Source organism: Pteropus alecto, unplaced genomic scaffold, assembly GCF_000325575.1.
Source record: "Pteropus alecto unplaced genomic scaffold, ASM32557v1 scaffold94, whole genome shotgun sequence".
Classification (NCBI taxonomy): Eukaryota; Metazoa; Chordata; class Mammalia; order Chiroptera; family Pteropodidae; genus Pteropus; species Pteropus alecto.
In genome coordinates this window covers 8731630-8746431 of record NW_006437736.1, presented here as the reverse complement: position 1 = coordinate 8746431, position 14802 = coordinate 8731630, and the positions used below count along the sequence as shown (strand labels likewise).

Here is a 14802-nt window from a genome sequence, read left to right as displayed (position 1 = left end):
GCATCATTGTGAGAAAAAAGGAGATAATGATTTTAAAATGCTTATTTACACGATGTCTAGCACATAGTTAAAACTTAGTACAATATAAGTCTAGCTTCCAGTATTATAATTATTTTCAGAGATCATAGCTTAGCAAGTATTTATTAATTTTTAGCAGTCACATCTTACTGTTGGTTCATATGGTAATTGTGGTTGTTTAAAGACCTCACAACTTTCTGTATGAACTACTCCCCCAATTAAATCTCTCCCATCTCATATTTATACCATTAAACTTTTAGAAATCTAAATATAATATTTTATTATATCTTCCACTGAATTCTGTGGTTTTACTTTGAGCCAAGAATCTTAATTTATTGAGATAATTTTTCATATAAGTTCAATTACTTGCCATGTTTGCTATTCCTCCCTAACATCTGCAAACCTTATTGTGATAGATGATTGTCTTTTACAAAGTAAAATATTGACTTAGATCAACCCAAGAACAGAATATTTAGCATTTCATTAGAGAATTCCTTTCCATGTAAACATTGAGTGATTATTCAAAAGTCTAAACAAAGTTGGACAAAGTCTATAAAACGTAGAAGTCAATCAGCAGCAGGAAAGAAAACAGCTCTCCTGTGACTGACAGAAAGCTATATTAAACTTTTTTTCTTTCTTTTGTTTTTTTTTTCTCTTCTTTTCTTTTCTTTTTTTTTTTTGTACTGATTAGGAAACTAAGGCTTGGAAAGATCAAGCAACTTCCAAAGGTCTCTCTGCTATTATGTGGCAGCAGAAAGGGATGCAAACCCAAGCCTTGTAACTAATTCCCAATCTCATGCTCTTAGCTGACAGACACAGTTGCTTCCCTAAGAAGAATGATTGAGACTCCATGCTTGATGGGAAAAACCTGTCCTTGGACTCTGTAATTCATCCTCAAATAACTGAATATGTGCTTCAGTGAAATGGTTTATTTACAACAATGGTTTACATGAACTCTTACATGCAGTGTTTGACTTTTTATGCATTTATTCATTCTGTGAACTTTCATGAGAGACCACTACATTCAAGTACTGTGCTAGGCAGGATGTGATTACAGAGATCAATCAAATATAGATTCTATCATCAAGGAGTCTACATGACAAAGCAGAACAAAGAGATGTGTCATGAAAGGTAAAAGCAATTGTGTTGAAAGTTCAGAAGAACGACTCTTTTAGCCTAGTACCTATTTATCTCAAGGATCCTCCTAGATTCAATATAGGTATAAAAGTCTTCATCGGGTGAGAGAAGAAACAAGAATTTTACCATTCTGATTCTGGATTTTTCCTTCCGTGTACATCTAGTACACATACATGGTTAAAGGTATTAGTTTCAAAATGTTAACATAGGTCAATAGAATCTACACATTCCCTAAATCTTGGAACATCCGTTAGAACAATCTAAATGGGTGGGCTTAGTCCACAGCAGCCTTAAGTCACCTCTTCCAAAAAATTTGTCTAACTGTATAAGACATGAATCACTGAAGTTAGAAATAGTCCCTGAACACTATATTCCCAATAAGACAGTAGTTACCACTGCTTAAGATTTAGCTCCACTATAAAGTAGCTTATATATGCTAAAGAATCAGTTATAATCCTTCAAGAAGATCCCTCTATTTATATTTCAGGAAATTCACTTCCTAAAGTGTTCTGAATCAGATGGAGAATTGGATGAGATAGCCACTAAAGTCTCTCACAATTCTCAAACTGGAGTATTATTTTATTTTAAGCTCTAGATATTGTTTTAAATGTGTGTTTGAAAGTAAACTTTGTTTCAAAAACATCAATTGGATTATAGGCAACCTAATTTGAGTCTATTGACCTTTAAGACTTGATGAATTCTGGCACCAAAATAAATTCTTATAGAGACTGGCCCTTTCCAACTCTCAGAAGCATTTTTAGAAGCTTGGTATAAAAACTGAGAAGTTGAATCTTGAAACCTTGAAAGACTAAAGTAAAATATCTCACTCTTCAGAAGGGTTACATGTAGTTTAGAATTTTGCATTAGAAAAGAAAGTGAAGTAACAGAAAAGAGATCTACTGGCTGAATAAACTACACAAAATCTACGATTATACAAAACACTTTCAAACAATAAGTCTAGATGCTGCTTGTGTCTAGGTTTTCCCTCAGGAGAAAATATACTTAATGCATTTCATCCCTGGGGCTTCCTATTTATTTCTTAGAGACATAGGCTGATGAGACAATAATGCTTTTCCCATTTTAAATCTTAAAAATATGCTTTCCTGAAACCTAGATTCTAAAATCTGCTCAAATTTCTATATGGCATGGTGTGTTCACATTTAAAAGTTGTATACATTCTTTATACACATGAAGAAAAAAACTGAATATATGATTTGAGAAAACAAGTGAAAAGAATATAGATTCTTTTTCAGATTATTTTATATTCTTTCAAAAACCTAAATTTCACGGGTTGAAAAACTGTGAAGATATTTATATTTCTTCAAAATTTACATTCTAGATTATATAATATCCTAATTTGACTTAGAAAATGGCTCCAAATGCATATATAAAAGTATTTAAAACAGACTAACTTTTGAATTAAAATTTATGCAAGAGAAAATGTATTTTTAACTGGAGCTGGCTTTCTCATTAAATGCAAAACTTTTAATTGAATACATTCAATCATAATAAAAATTTAATTTTTTAATTCACTTATATTAGCAAAATTGTTCGAAGTACCACCTTAAGGCTAATATTATATTTCAATGAAACCAAAACCTCTGATTCAAAAATAAAAGTTCTTACATAAGATGGCTGGCTGATTTTGTATTTTAAATTACTGAATTAGAGTGCCCTCTATTGGAAGGAAAAAAGGCAATAAAAGCTAAAATGAACTAAGAATAGTTAAAATGCCCCCAAAATTTAAGCCATATCATTAATTAATAGGTACAAATACTACACAATATATTTTCTCTACATTTTAAATTTTTCTAAATTGCTTTTAGATTTATTTGTCATATTATGATGAACAAGTTAGAAGTTTCATATCATCTAAAATTAAATTTTAACTGAAACTAAATGCTCATCCTTCATTCAGTAAGGTGAATAATAACCAAAAACATCTGTCCACATTTAACATTCCAACATAATAGAAATGATTTTAATCTAGGACTATGGCTGGACTACAGTTGGAATTTTGCTTGATGGGAAACTAAAATCTTCCCTAATTCAAGAGATTTTTAGAAGCTTTTACACTGAGGAGGAGAAGAATTAGGCTGGATACTAAAAGATCTTTGAGATTTAGTCTAGCTCTGAAATTCTCTACTTTTGTGGTGTTATCAAGACCTCAATTCAGACTCTGCATCTCAGGCCTGAATTATCTCAGTAGGTCCTGGCAGGCTTTTGGTTTTCTAGACTAACTGTGTGCATGTTAGAAATAAGTTTTTTAAAAGAACAGTGTTCAGAGCCACCGAAAACAATTCTGATTTAGTTGGTCTGAAATGGTACGTGAAAGTCTCAGTATTTTTTGAAGCCTCTGCAGATATGTCTAATGTATAACTATTGCTGAGAATCTCTGCCCACAACATCTGACATTCAGTTACCACTTTCACCTTCCCAAAATGTCACCTTCCCAAAACAATACAACTCTCTCCTACTCAATGGTTTATTCTCCTTGGCATCAATATTAAACTTCTGACTAATTTCCCAAATTTAATTACCTGACTTAGCAAAAAAATTGAGAGGTAAGGGGTACAGCTCTGGCCCCAGACTGCCTCTGTGCAGATCCATTGCTCTGGTACTTACTGTGTAAATTTAGGAAAATCATAAAAGTTCTCTATTCCTCTGCTTTCTCATCTGTAAAATGGGAGGAACAATACTACCTATCTCATAGGGTTATTATACAGTTAATATAAATAAGGTGCTCCCTAAGTGTTAGGTATTATCATTCCTTACCCAAATTTGTTTCCCACAATATTCCCAGATCAACTCATGGGACTATTCTGCTCAAATTAGATGCTATGCTTCACCTCTGTGCTTTGCAAATACTGTCTCTGCAGGCTGGAATCCTTTCCCATTCATTCGCTCATTCATTTGCTAATTCATGTATTCCAACACAAGTACTAGGCACATCTCCTCTTCCTCCAGTGCCCAGTTTAGTCTCTTCCTACCTCCATGAAGTTTTCAATGAATACCAATAAATCTATAGTAATCTCTCCCTTTTCAAAAAAACTTCTCTGGACGCAAAATAGTTCATTATGAAAAATGTAAGTAGGAATTAAAGACATTGGCTCTGAGATTGAATCCTAGACCTGCCACTTGCCAGCTGAGTCATTTCCCAAGTTTATAATTCCTTTGTTAGGATTACTATAAAGATTAAGTGGCTTAAATCATATAAGGCATTAGAATGGCCAGTAGCAAGCACATAATAAATATAGGTCTTATATCTTTGTTGTTTTATATGTTAGCCTTGTCTATACACTGCAACTAAGGACTCCTGGGAATAGGAATTCTGAACTCCTTGAAGCCAGGAACTGTCTCTCATTATTGCTACTATTATAAATCCTATAGCTCACAACATGATAAAGATCATCTATATTAAGTACTTGATTAATTTTTTGCATAGTTTGAGAGTATAATTCATAACAGAACTCTGAAAAAAACATTTTTGATGAATGGAAACAAATATCCAACAAAATGGAATGAACCCAAATGAAACACAGGTTGTAGAGAACGGTCAAAATAATTTGATTACTTTTTAAACATTCAATAACAAGTTTCTATCAGATTAATCTTCTGAAAGGCCACTTCTAAGGATGTCTTTTATCTGCCCAAAATCCTTTTGATTTTTCTCATTTTCTAAAAAATAAACACCCAAATTCCTAGCCTGACATTCAAAATCATCCATGGTGTGACCTCAACCTATCCTTCTAATCTTATCTCCCATTTTCCCCATTTATAAACTCTGTTATTCGAGATAAATAGAACTACTTGCTCTTACTCACATGTACCCTCTGCTTTTCTGCTTCATATAACCTTTAATATTTAATATGACAATATTTTCAAAGAGCAAAGTATAAAGATTTGTCACAGGAACAAAGAGTAATTGTGTAAAAGTGTGAACTTGAATTTTAAGAACTTAAGTTCAATTTATGAGTATTAATTTCTCTCTTGCTACTATGACAATACAGCCTTTGACTTATCAAAAAAAAAAAAAATTTGGTCATCATTTCCCAAATTACATCACCCCTGCTATAAGCCTGTCCCTGCCATCACTATCTGAAAGCTATAAATTTGAATAAGCATGGTGTTATTAATAAGTGAACAAACCCCATGGTATACTCAGTGAAAGAAAAAATTAGACCTTCTATTTACTCTTATTCTTTATCCTACACACCTTAATTTCTTTTGCAGTATATGCTTCATAATTTACATCATATATTCTTAGAAAACTGGTAGATATATATAATTTATAAATAAATGCATTTGGGATGTTTGCTCAAAACTTGTTTACTATGATAAATACGAGAAGAGTTTAGAAACTTCTGATGTAAAAAATTGGGGCTTTAAGAAAATCTGTGGATTTAGAAGTAGAAGGCCAGATACAGCCAGTTTAGAGAAATCTTTAGGGACAGACCTAAAAACCTAAACACCATGTATTATTTACATTGTATAAATATGTTCTAATTTCTAACCAACTTTCAAGGAAATGTTAAAATGTAACTGGTTTATAATTTGGAGACAGCGTATATCTGTTTTAGATTTTTAAATAGGAAATATTTTCCCTGACATTAAAGTTAACTACGATAAATATTTCATTAATATAAAAATTTCATTTGGTAAAACCAACAAATATTTACTTCAGGATATATCTTTAATCATAATTATTCATAAAGACCTTTTATTGGAGCCAATTATGTGATGTTTTACAAAAGGCAGCACAGCAAACACACAAAAACAAAAACAGGCCTATGTGATAGGACTAGCCATGGAACTAGACCAGCAATTACTACCCTGGGAAGTGGTGTCACAACTCACATTAAGTAACTAAGTGAAGTAAAAGTATAACAGTCACTATACTCAACTATTCTTTTTTTAGTTTTCATAAAGTAACATGACGTACTTAACACAATTCACTCTTCTATCGACTTTTGAAGAAAACATGTTTCTAAAACAAATTAAGTTCTAAAAGTATCATAATAATGTATTTCCTTTAATACCAGTGCATCCTATAAATCCTTCCTTTATAGGACACAAAATAGATATACAAATTTTAATTTTAAACGGATCGATTCTCTACAGTTTTTCTTGCTATTGTGCTCGCTTAAAAATCCAAATGAGCAAGAATCTCTTACTCATGATTTAGAATCTGAGCTTGTAGGTTGCATGGAAATCCCCTGGGATTTGCATAAGATTATAAAAATATGGAGGTCAAACTTTCCATAACATCTTTCTCCTGCTACAACATACAGAGCAACTATACATACACACATGGCTCAGCTCTTTCTTTTTCAAGATTGGGTTAGACTCAGGTCACAGACAAAATGGCGGAAAAGACAAAAGGAAGATTTTCTACTTTCTTTGTAAATCAATATCATTATACCCAGTGAAACTAAAAAATAAAATAAAATGAAAAATAGTAATTAAAGAAACTATGAATTTGTGTGTTACGAGAGTCTAACAGTGACAGGACCATCAGAAACTATAAGTGATTTATCAAAGCATCCCTTCCCCTACACATGCAGTGAGAATAAAATACCAGTGAACATCAGGGAAGGAGCAATAGGGAGCTTGACATTTCACACTGGCAGAATCTGAAGATAGGATAATGCACAAATCCCATGCCTCTTAGGTACACACTGAACTGGCAAAGACAGACGTATTGTCTTCTTTCCCCCCTTACTTACTACACTCTGGCTTCCATTTTTCCCAAGTTCTTCCTCTGAAATCTTGCTCAAATTATCTAAGTAGTGGTCTGATATTGTGTGGCACAAATCTTCAAAAGAATAATCCTTTTCTTGACAGAGTTTTATTTCATCCAAGAGTTTCGATAATTCTCCAGTCACGGTTTCACCTGTAAGAAAACAGTAATTTTTCAAAATTTCAAGAAAGGCCACTGATAAAATTTAATGTTGAATAATAAAAATGTGACCAGTATGGTAATAAAACTCAAAATGTGGCAAACAAGATTAAGTAGTCAGAAAATATTCTCCTGAAAACAAAGTAGTAAACTATAATTAGTATAATACTAAAAAAAAAAAAAAGAAAGAAAAGAAAAGAAAGAAATTCCAATTTTGCCTATTATTATTTTTTTTCAAAATGGAAATAAGTATTGAAGGTTTACATAGACATAGTACATAAAAGCATCTGGAATTACAATTCCCAAAGTTTCATTTATTATAGCATTTAATCTTCCATAATCTTTTATTAGCATTATACTTCACTGAGAGAATTCATTCAATAATTCATTAGCAAATTTAAAATGGTGCTGGGATCCTACTTCCTAGCTTCAATAAAAAGAAATAGTAGAATGTATTTAAACAAATAATTATATAAGTAATTGATAAATTAGAATTATGGTATGTGATATAAAGCAAAAACACAAATTATATGCATCATATGTCAAAACATAAATATTTTGTCGGTTACACACAAACATTCATTTTTCTAATCATTTTAATAAAGGTACTTCATAGCTATAATTTATTCTGAAAAAAATTCCAGCAGTTACATTCCAGATATCAATATTTTTATTCTGCATTAAAAATGCATTTTAGGAAAAAAAAATCTCCTCTAAAATATTCATTCTATGAAAACTTCATGATAACAGGGATTTCTATCAACTTTGCTCACCACTGTATTTCAGGGTCAAGAGTAGTGCCTGACAAAAAGCAGGAGCTCAACAAATGTTGGTTTAATAAGTGGATCAAATGTAGAATATAACATAACTTACTAGACTTGAAATTTCACAAGTCTTAGCAATTTTGAATATGTAGGATGAATTTGTACATAAGAGTCTAGTATCATTTCACGGGCTTTATAATTAGCTACTCACTTTTGGTCTTTTGGGAAGAAGGAGACTCAGCAGGAGATAAAATGTGTGTTTCTTGTGCTGTATCTTCTTGTACATGTTCTTCAAGGACTGTTGGTCTTCCCAAGCCTTCTAAATATTCTGTGTATATATAAGTTTTTAGAATTACATATTTGAATTAATTTATTTGAAATTTTTTAAGTAAACTTTATGTTTTACTTCCAGTGATCAGTTTTTCACTTATTTCCTCATATTCTAAATATATCTTAAAATTTTCAAAGAAATTAAAAAAAAACAAAAACAAAAACAAAGAACTTCATGATGAGCTATTAATTTAAAGGTTTGAATTAAAATAAAAAAGGTATTTTGGAAGAAACTCATGAACCCTTTTCCTGAAAACTAAACTTGTCACATTTCTTCTTTAAAAATAAATTCGCCTGTTGAAGATACAGCAACATCCTTGGTTTCCTTAAATATATTCTACCTGAAGATTTAAACTCTGAAAGATGCTTTAAGTAGACTTGATGCCAAAACAAAAATGTCAGATTCAGATGCATAAAACAAACAGTTGGGTAATATAAATAAATGAAGTGGAATAAGTTTATGTTATAATGGTACCATAATCTTGTAAGATAAACATAAGTGCATATTAAACTTTATTTCCACAAAAAAATAATGTTCTTTCCCATTATTCCTGAAACAATGTCCCACACTCAGTCTATTTCTCATTTTTGCAACTTTGATGAAGATATAATAATAGTAATAGCAGCTAAAACTTAAATATTGCTTACTATGTACCCAGCAGTGTTCTAAGTATTTAATATAAATTAACTCACTCAATCCTCACTAAACTATGACACAGGCAATATACTATTACTGTCTCAGTTTTAGAGATGACAACTAAAGAAGAAAGATTTTAACTTGGCCATATTCATACAGCTAATAAGTGTCAGAGCCAGATAGACATGTGACGAAAAAAAATCTCACTTTTTAGCATAAGGAAAACAGCACCTGAATGCAGGGGAAAATGTCAGTTAATATTCAGCCTCAGAGTTACAGAAAGAACAGAAAGCATGTGGACCATGAGTAACCAGAAAGCACGTGCCCCATCTAAAGTTAGGCAATGAAGTAAAACGAAAGCCTGCATTTTTTGAGAAATCAAAACTCTGGAGTATTAATGAAATTCTAGATTTTTAAATGTTGAAAGCTAATTCAATTTTTTTATGCAAACATAGTGTAGGCCAAAAATATTGATCTAAACAAAACATATATGCATCTACCAAAAGCCTTCAGCTCATGGTGGCTAGTATACAGTCTCCATCTAATGGGTTATAACAACATGTCCCTCCACATAGGGATATTTTACTTGCACTTCTTTATTCAGATGGAGCCTTTTTCTTAAGACCCAGTTAAGAAAGTTTGGGCCCTCATGACACCAACTTGTGTCCTCATACCATTCAAATAGTTTCTACATAAGGGCAATTCTGCTATAGGCAGATTGTACTCCAAAAAGAAAGTAACCTATGGGCTTCTCTCCTTAAAAGTTTTGACTTACAAAGTAATTATGTAAACTGAATTCCTCCTCCAGGACACAAATAGTAATTTTGCCTACTATAAATCAACTTGCTTGCAATAATAAACCTTTTCATATGATTTAACATGTGCAAGTGTCTTGAAATCCAGGAATGTAAAGAATACAGATAACGTATTCACATTCTAAAACTTGCCAATAACTTCAAAAATTCAAAGATGTCCCATACCTTATCACAAATTGGCATACCTAACGAATCTTTATCATTTGAAAGAACATAGATAGTTACTCCTCTATAATCACATTTTTATCTAAGTTGAACTAATGCAGTACCTTACAAAAAAATGTCGGTAATTATGTCATGTCCCCTTTTTAGTGGATGACATTTATTTTGCTTCTCCCAGAAGACATGCACAAGCCTCAGGTTTTGTTTGTTTGTTTGTTTTTTGTTTTTTTTGTAAGTTCAATCAGAGGCAAAAATCCAATATGAAATACAAAGTGCCTAGAGGGGACAAACATAAAAATGTGTACTGCATTTACTTTTTAGCTCTCATTCAAGTTAGTTTTAAGTTGAATGAATATGAAGAGCCACTCTTATGTTCTTCTCTATTATGTTCTCCTCTGATTTGTCTCTATATGCACTTGACTTGGAATTAACTTCTTTATTGAAAAGAAAATTGGAGGGACCTGAACTTCCCTGAGGGGTTTTGAAAATACAGAAAGAAGAAAGCATAATAACCTTCTGTAGCGCATCTATTTTTTACAGCCCTCTTTGGCCTTGTTGACTCCTATATGTACATATCTCCGGCCCACAGTTTTAATCCACTTATCTCTCAGCAGGACAGAGCTGTCCTTCAGCTTCCCAACTGATATCCAATGAAACCCATCCTGCCTCCCTCCTCACTTGCTACACTTGCAGGTAGCTAATCTGTAATGATTATAGGGAATAATCACGCTAAATAGTGTAGAAGCTAACTGGAAAGGAAAGAATGAACATCGAGGTTTTTAAGGAAACATGCTACATGCCAGCCCTCATCACTAAGCAGAAGGAAAGCATTTGAATCTAAATCCTTCATAAAAGTTTTAGATCAAACAGGGATGTAATCCTGCAAATGCAAAAGTAGTAACTAGATGGCTGTCGAACTTTCAGTAGACCTACTGACTGCAACTGACTACAAAGGTACTGAAATGACCTTTATCAAAAACAAAGGATTAGGGAGGAAATAATCTGTATTCTTTCAGATAATTACAATTTTGTTGTCGTTTCAGTTTCCCTCGTGTGCAAAAAGAAAAATAACGGTATCTGTACTTACCTACGTCATAGAGTTATAGAAATCAGACAAAACTAAAGAAAATCCCTGAAAACTCTGAAAGCAGTATTTATATGTGAGACAATACTTAATCGTCATCACTTTATAGCCTTCTTACCTTCAAGTTAATAATTACATATTACTACACAGATTTAAAAAAGACTTTTTTAATATCAAGTAAGTGAAAAAATGCTTTAGCTTTTCTTAAAATATTGAGTAGCTGAAAAACATAAATAAAACATTTAAAGTATTATTATTTAGTTTAAAAGTCCACCAAAAAATGTAAAACATAAGGTCATTCAAAAGTAAACATTAACTCAAAACCCAAGAGAAAACTAGGACAGTCTTCCTTTAATTTTAACTTTAAAGCAAACTCATCCATCATTCAATATTGTTTACCTTGTAAGAGTGTTGCAATCTGGAGAGATTTCTGAGATGGATGTTCTTTCAGAATGTCTAAGACAGTTCTGCCTAAGCTATCCTTTATGTTGGCATCAATTCCTGAAAGAAAAAGGGCTATATACTGTTAATATATAGCTCCTACACTATTCAAACGTATACAGACCAAGCACTGAAGGTGAATTAAGCTACATACACACATACCACAGATTTTAGTAAGACAAAAGATGGGGGTCTACTGCTAGCAAAGATTAGAACATTCTAAGCAATGAATTAGCTCTTAAGGAACTGACACAATCACTAAGGTTGCTTTTTAGGAATATAGCTATCTTAGGTTGTAATCTAAATGGTACGCTATCAGGCTGAAAAATATTATTGATTTAGAGTGTGAATTCCTAAAGTATAATGGTCAGGTGATTTATATATTCTGTATAATACCATAAAAATATTTTTAAATGATAATAATGTATCATATGAGTAATATAAGAAGTCTTAAAATACTTGTATATTCACAAAAGTTGAAGGAGCATGGTTTTGAACTATTGTTCAAATACAAAGTCAAATATTTCATACTTTTTTATGCAAGATTATATTCAGTGTCAGCAACACTCATCATCTATGTGGTGAGCAAATTTCTTGAAGTATGTAACTGAAACGCCTTCAGAATTATTTTAATTCCGAAAATATATATTGTATTAACGAACTTATTGTCATGCAGCAAATAGTTTTCACCACTCCAAAAAAGTTTATAAACTTTCCAAACATCTAACCACAAACAAAGCCAGTTTTCACAATTAGGCCTCAAATATTAGTTCGTCATAATAAGATTATGTATTATTTTTATTGTTTTTTATTTGTGTAGGAATGTGTGATTAGCACATATTTAATTGACTGCCTCAAAACATTTATTATATCACTGTGTTCCATGTCAAAGTTAAATATATACAAAATTTTATTCTTGAATAAATATAATCAAAATGCAGTAGTCTGCCAATGTTTTACATTTTATATTTTTACAGAGGCAGAAAATAAATACATTGTATATAGTCCATAACACAAAAGACTCACATCAATAGTTTCCAAGTATGAATTTGTACCCATGCCTTTTGATTCTAAAAAATAGTCTGATCTCAGTTTCAATTTTATTTCATTTCAATCAGAATATTCATATGAAAACAAATAAGCCTACTTTGTTGCTCCTTCAAAGCATTCCTTCTAAAAGGTTCCCTTTAAATCACCGCAGCTTACAAACAATAGCTATTCAGTTGATGAAGTAACTAAAAGGAGAATTTGCCTTAAGAACAGGGAACTCTAATTTCTGTTTATCATAGTTCACAACATAAAAACCTAAGGAAATATTATGTTCTTTAATAAACAAAGCAATTGTCATAACATCACAGAGATCAGTTCCTCCCTCACGTAGAAGCCAGAGATTTCCTTTTCCTTTTGAAAGTTTCTCTAGTACATTTTAATGTGATTTAAATGTATAAAATGTATTGTAATTTCCAAGAGCTTTTTACTAAAAAATCCATTGAATGAAAGAAGGTAAACATTTATTCAATTGTATCTAAACACCGAGGCTTGATTCTACCTGACATGAATAAATGTCTGCAATTTGGAGTGAAGATAAGAATGGTGGTTATGTAAAAAACTGTGTCATTTCCCTTTACTCCTGAAATGGAAATAGTATTTGGCCAAGTAAGCTCCATGGGGAATCATGATAGTTACCTGTTTCTAACAGAACTCTGACAACATCCACCTTTCCAAACAAAGCTGCTTCATGCAGTGCACTCCCCTTTTCTGTCTGGAAAAAAAAAAAAAAGACAGAGAGAGAAAGAAAAAGAAGCACAGTTGCATTAGGAATGCTTACAGGTTTAAAAATTCTGTCATTTTATGTATCCATACATATTCTCTGAAATCTCAGCACTCCTTGAGAGAAAGGTAGTGTCGAATAAAGAAGACATTCCAGTCTCACCCATTATTCCAGGCAACATCCAGCCAATTCCTGATGCAGAGTCACTTACCTGACTTATGCAATTGCCCCCAGATACACGGGAGAACCCAGCCAAGAGAGAACTACCCAGCTAAGCTCAGACTAAATCGCCAACCCCCAAATTATGAGCTAAATAAAACAGTTATTGTGATAAAACATTAAGTTTTGGGATCATTTGTTATGCGGCAATAGCTTACTAATACACAGGGAGAAGGTCACAACCTGACAGGAACCAAAAAGGTCTCTGGAAGGTGAGAATGCTGCCACTGACTTGGGAGCCAGAAAACATTCACAAAAGGAGAAAATGGTTTTTTAAAAGTTGTGGCTAACATGAGACAGTTAAAAAATGCAGATTATCCTTTCCTTCCGGAGAAAAAAAATCGACCTAAATGTTATCCATTCTTTAAAGCTCAACTCAAATCACACCTCTCCAATTTTTTCTGATTGCTCGTAGGCATAAGAGCTTTCCTTCATCAGTCATGCACACTCAGCATATTATTATGGAACAAGGCCTGGACTTTTATCAGCAAGTCTAAATTCACATTCTCAGTTTATCAGCTGTGTGTCCTGTGTCAAGTTTCTTAAATTTTTAAATCTGACTCCTCATCTCTTAACTGGAACTTAATAGCTCTCAATCCCACAGGACAGTTGTGAGAATTCAATTCTAAATGTGTCAACATATTAAACACAAAGTACATACTCAAAATATTCAAGTGAATTTTGTTTCATCCATTCACTAATTCATCCATTCAACTTTGACTGGATTCTTACTGTATGTCAGGCTGTGTGCTAGATACGGGGAGAAAGGAAAGAATTACTAATGACATCACAAACAAATGCCATCTTGTAATAAGTTTTCATGTGTATAGCCCTCAAATTAGAATGAAGTTTAGAGATTATGCCTTATATCTCTTCATATTTCCCAAAAGTGTCTTGAGTTTTGTCATTACAAAAATACCCGTGAACAGTTTGACTAATTAAAAAATGTCAATTCATTATATGATTTCTACACATAACTTTTAACGTGCATCTCAAAGCAAAGCAAGAGCAACGTCGCTTTTAAAGTGTCGCTGAAGAAGACTCACTTGACAGCTCACATCCATGCCTGCTTCCAGCAGCACCTGAACAACGGCCTTGTGACCGTTGCGAGCGGCAAGGTGTAGTGGTGTGTGCTTTCGCGTGTTGCAGCTCATTAGGTTCGGGTGTGCACTGATGATCATTTTGACCACTCTGAGCCTTCCGTAGAGGGCCGCCAGGTCCAAAGGTGTCTCTAGCTTGCTGTTTCTGATGGTAGGATCAGTGAGCTCTTCTAGGAGAACAGCCACTACTTCTGAGTGTCCATACTGAGCTGCACAGTGCAGGGCAGTTTCATTTTCATTGTTCTGTTAAGACAAACGTAGAAAATGCACGTTTTCAGAAATTCGGTTAGTCATCAAAATTTCAACACAATAATTTAAAACCTGAGATGCTTTGAAAATATGTTTAAGGTTTACCTATTTTGATAAGTATGCCTAATAAATTTTACTGCGATAAAAGTATGTATTATCTATTACATCAAAAATAT

General features: G+C 32.6%; 1 protein-coding gene across 7 annotated transcripts in view; it reads right to left on the bottom strand.

Annotated features, from left to right (window-relative positions):
• ANKS1B (ankyrin repeat and sterile alpha motif domain containing 1B) overlaps positions 1 to 14802 on the bottom strand; it is an 831972-nt gene that overhangs the window by 706371 nt on the left and 110799 nt on the right. For 6 of the 7 annotated variants that reach the window (XM_006914572.2, XM_025048663.1, XM_025048664.1 and 3 more), the window contains exons 4-8: positions 14324 to 14620; positions 12974 to 13049; positions 11246 to 11347; positions 8030 to 8146; positions 6882 to 7048 (exon numbers count right to left, since the gene is read on the bottom strand). The exons of the other annotated variant lie outside the window; for it this stretch is intronic. In XM_006914572.2, the coding sequence (XP_006914634.1) occupies positions 6882 to 7048; positions 8030 to 8146; positions 11246 to 11347; positions 12974 to 13049; positions 14324 to 14620 (759 nt within the window). The remainder of the gene's footprint in view (positions 1 to 6881; positions 7049 to 8029; positions 8147 to 11245; positions 11348 to 12973; positions 13050 to 14323; positions 14621 to 14802) is intronic. 7 annotated transcript variants of the gene reach the window in all.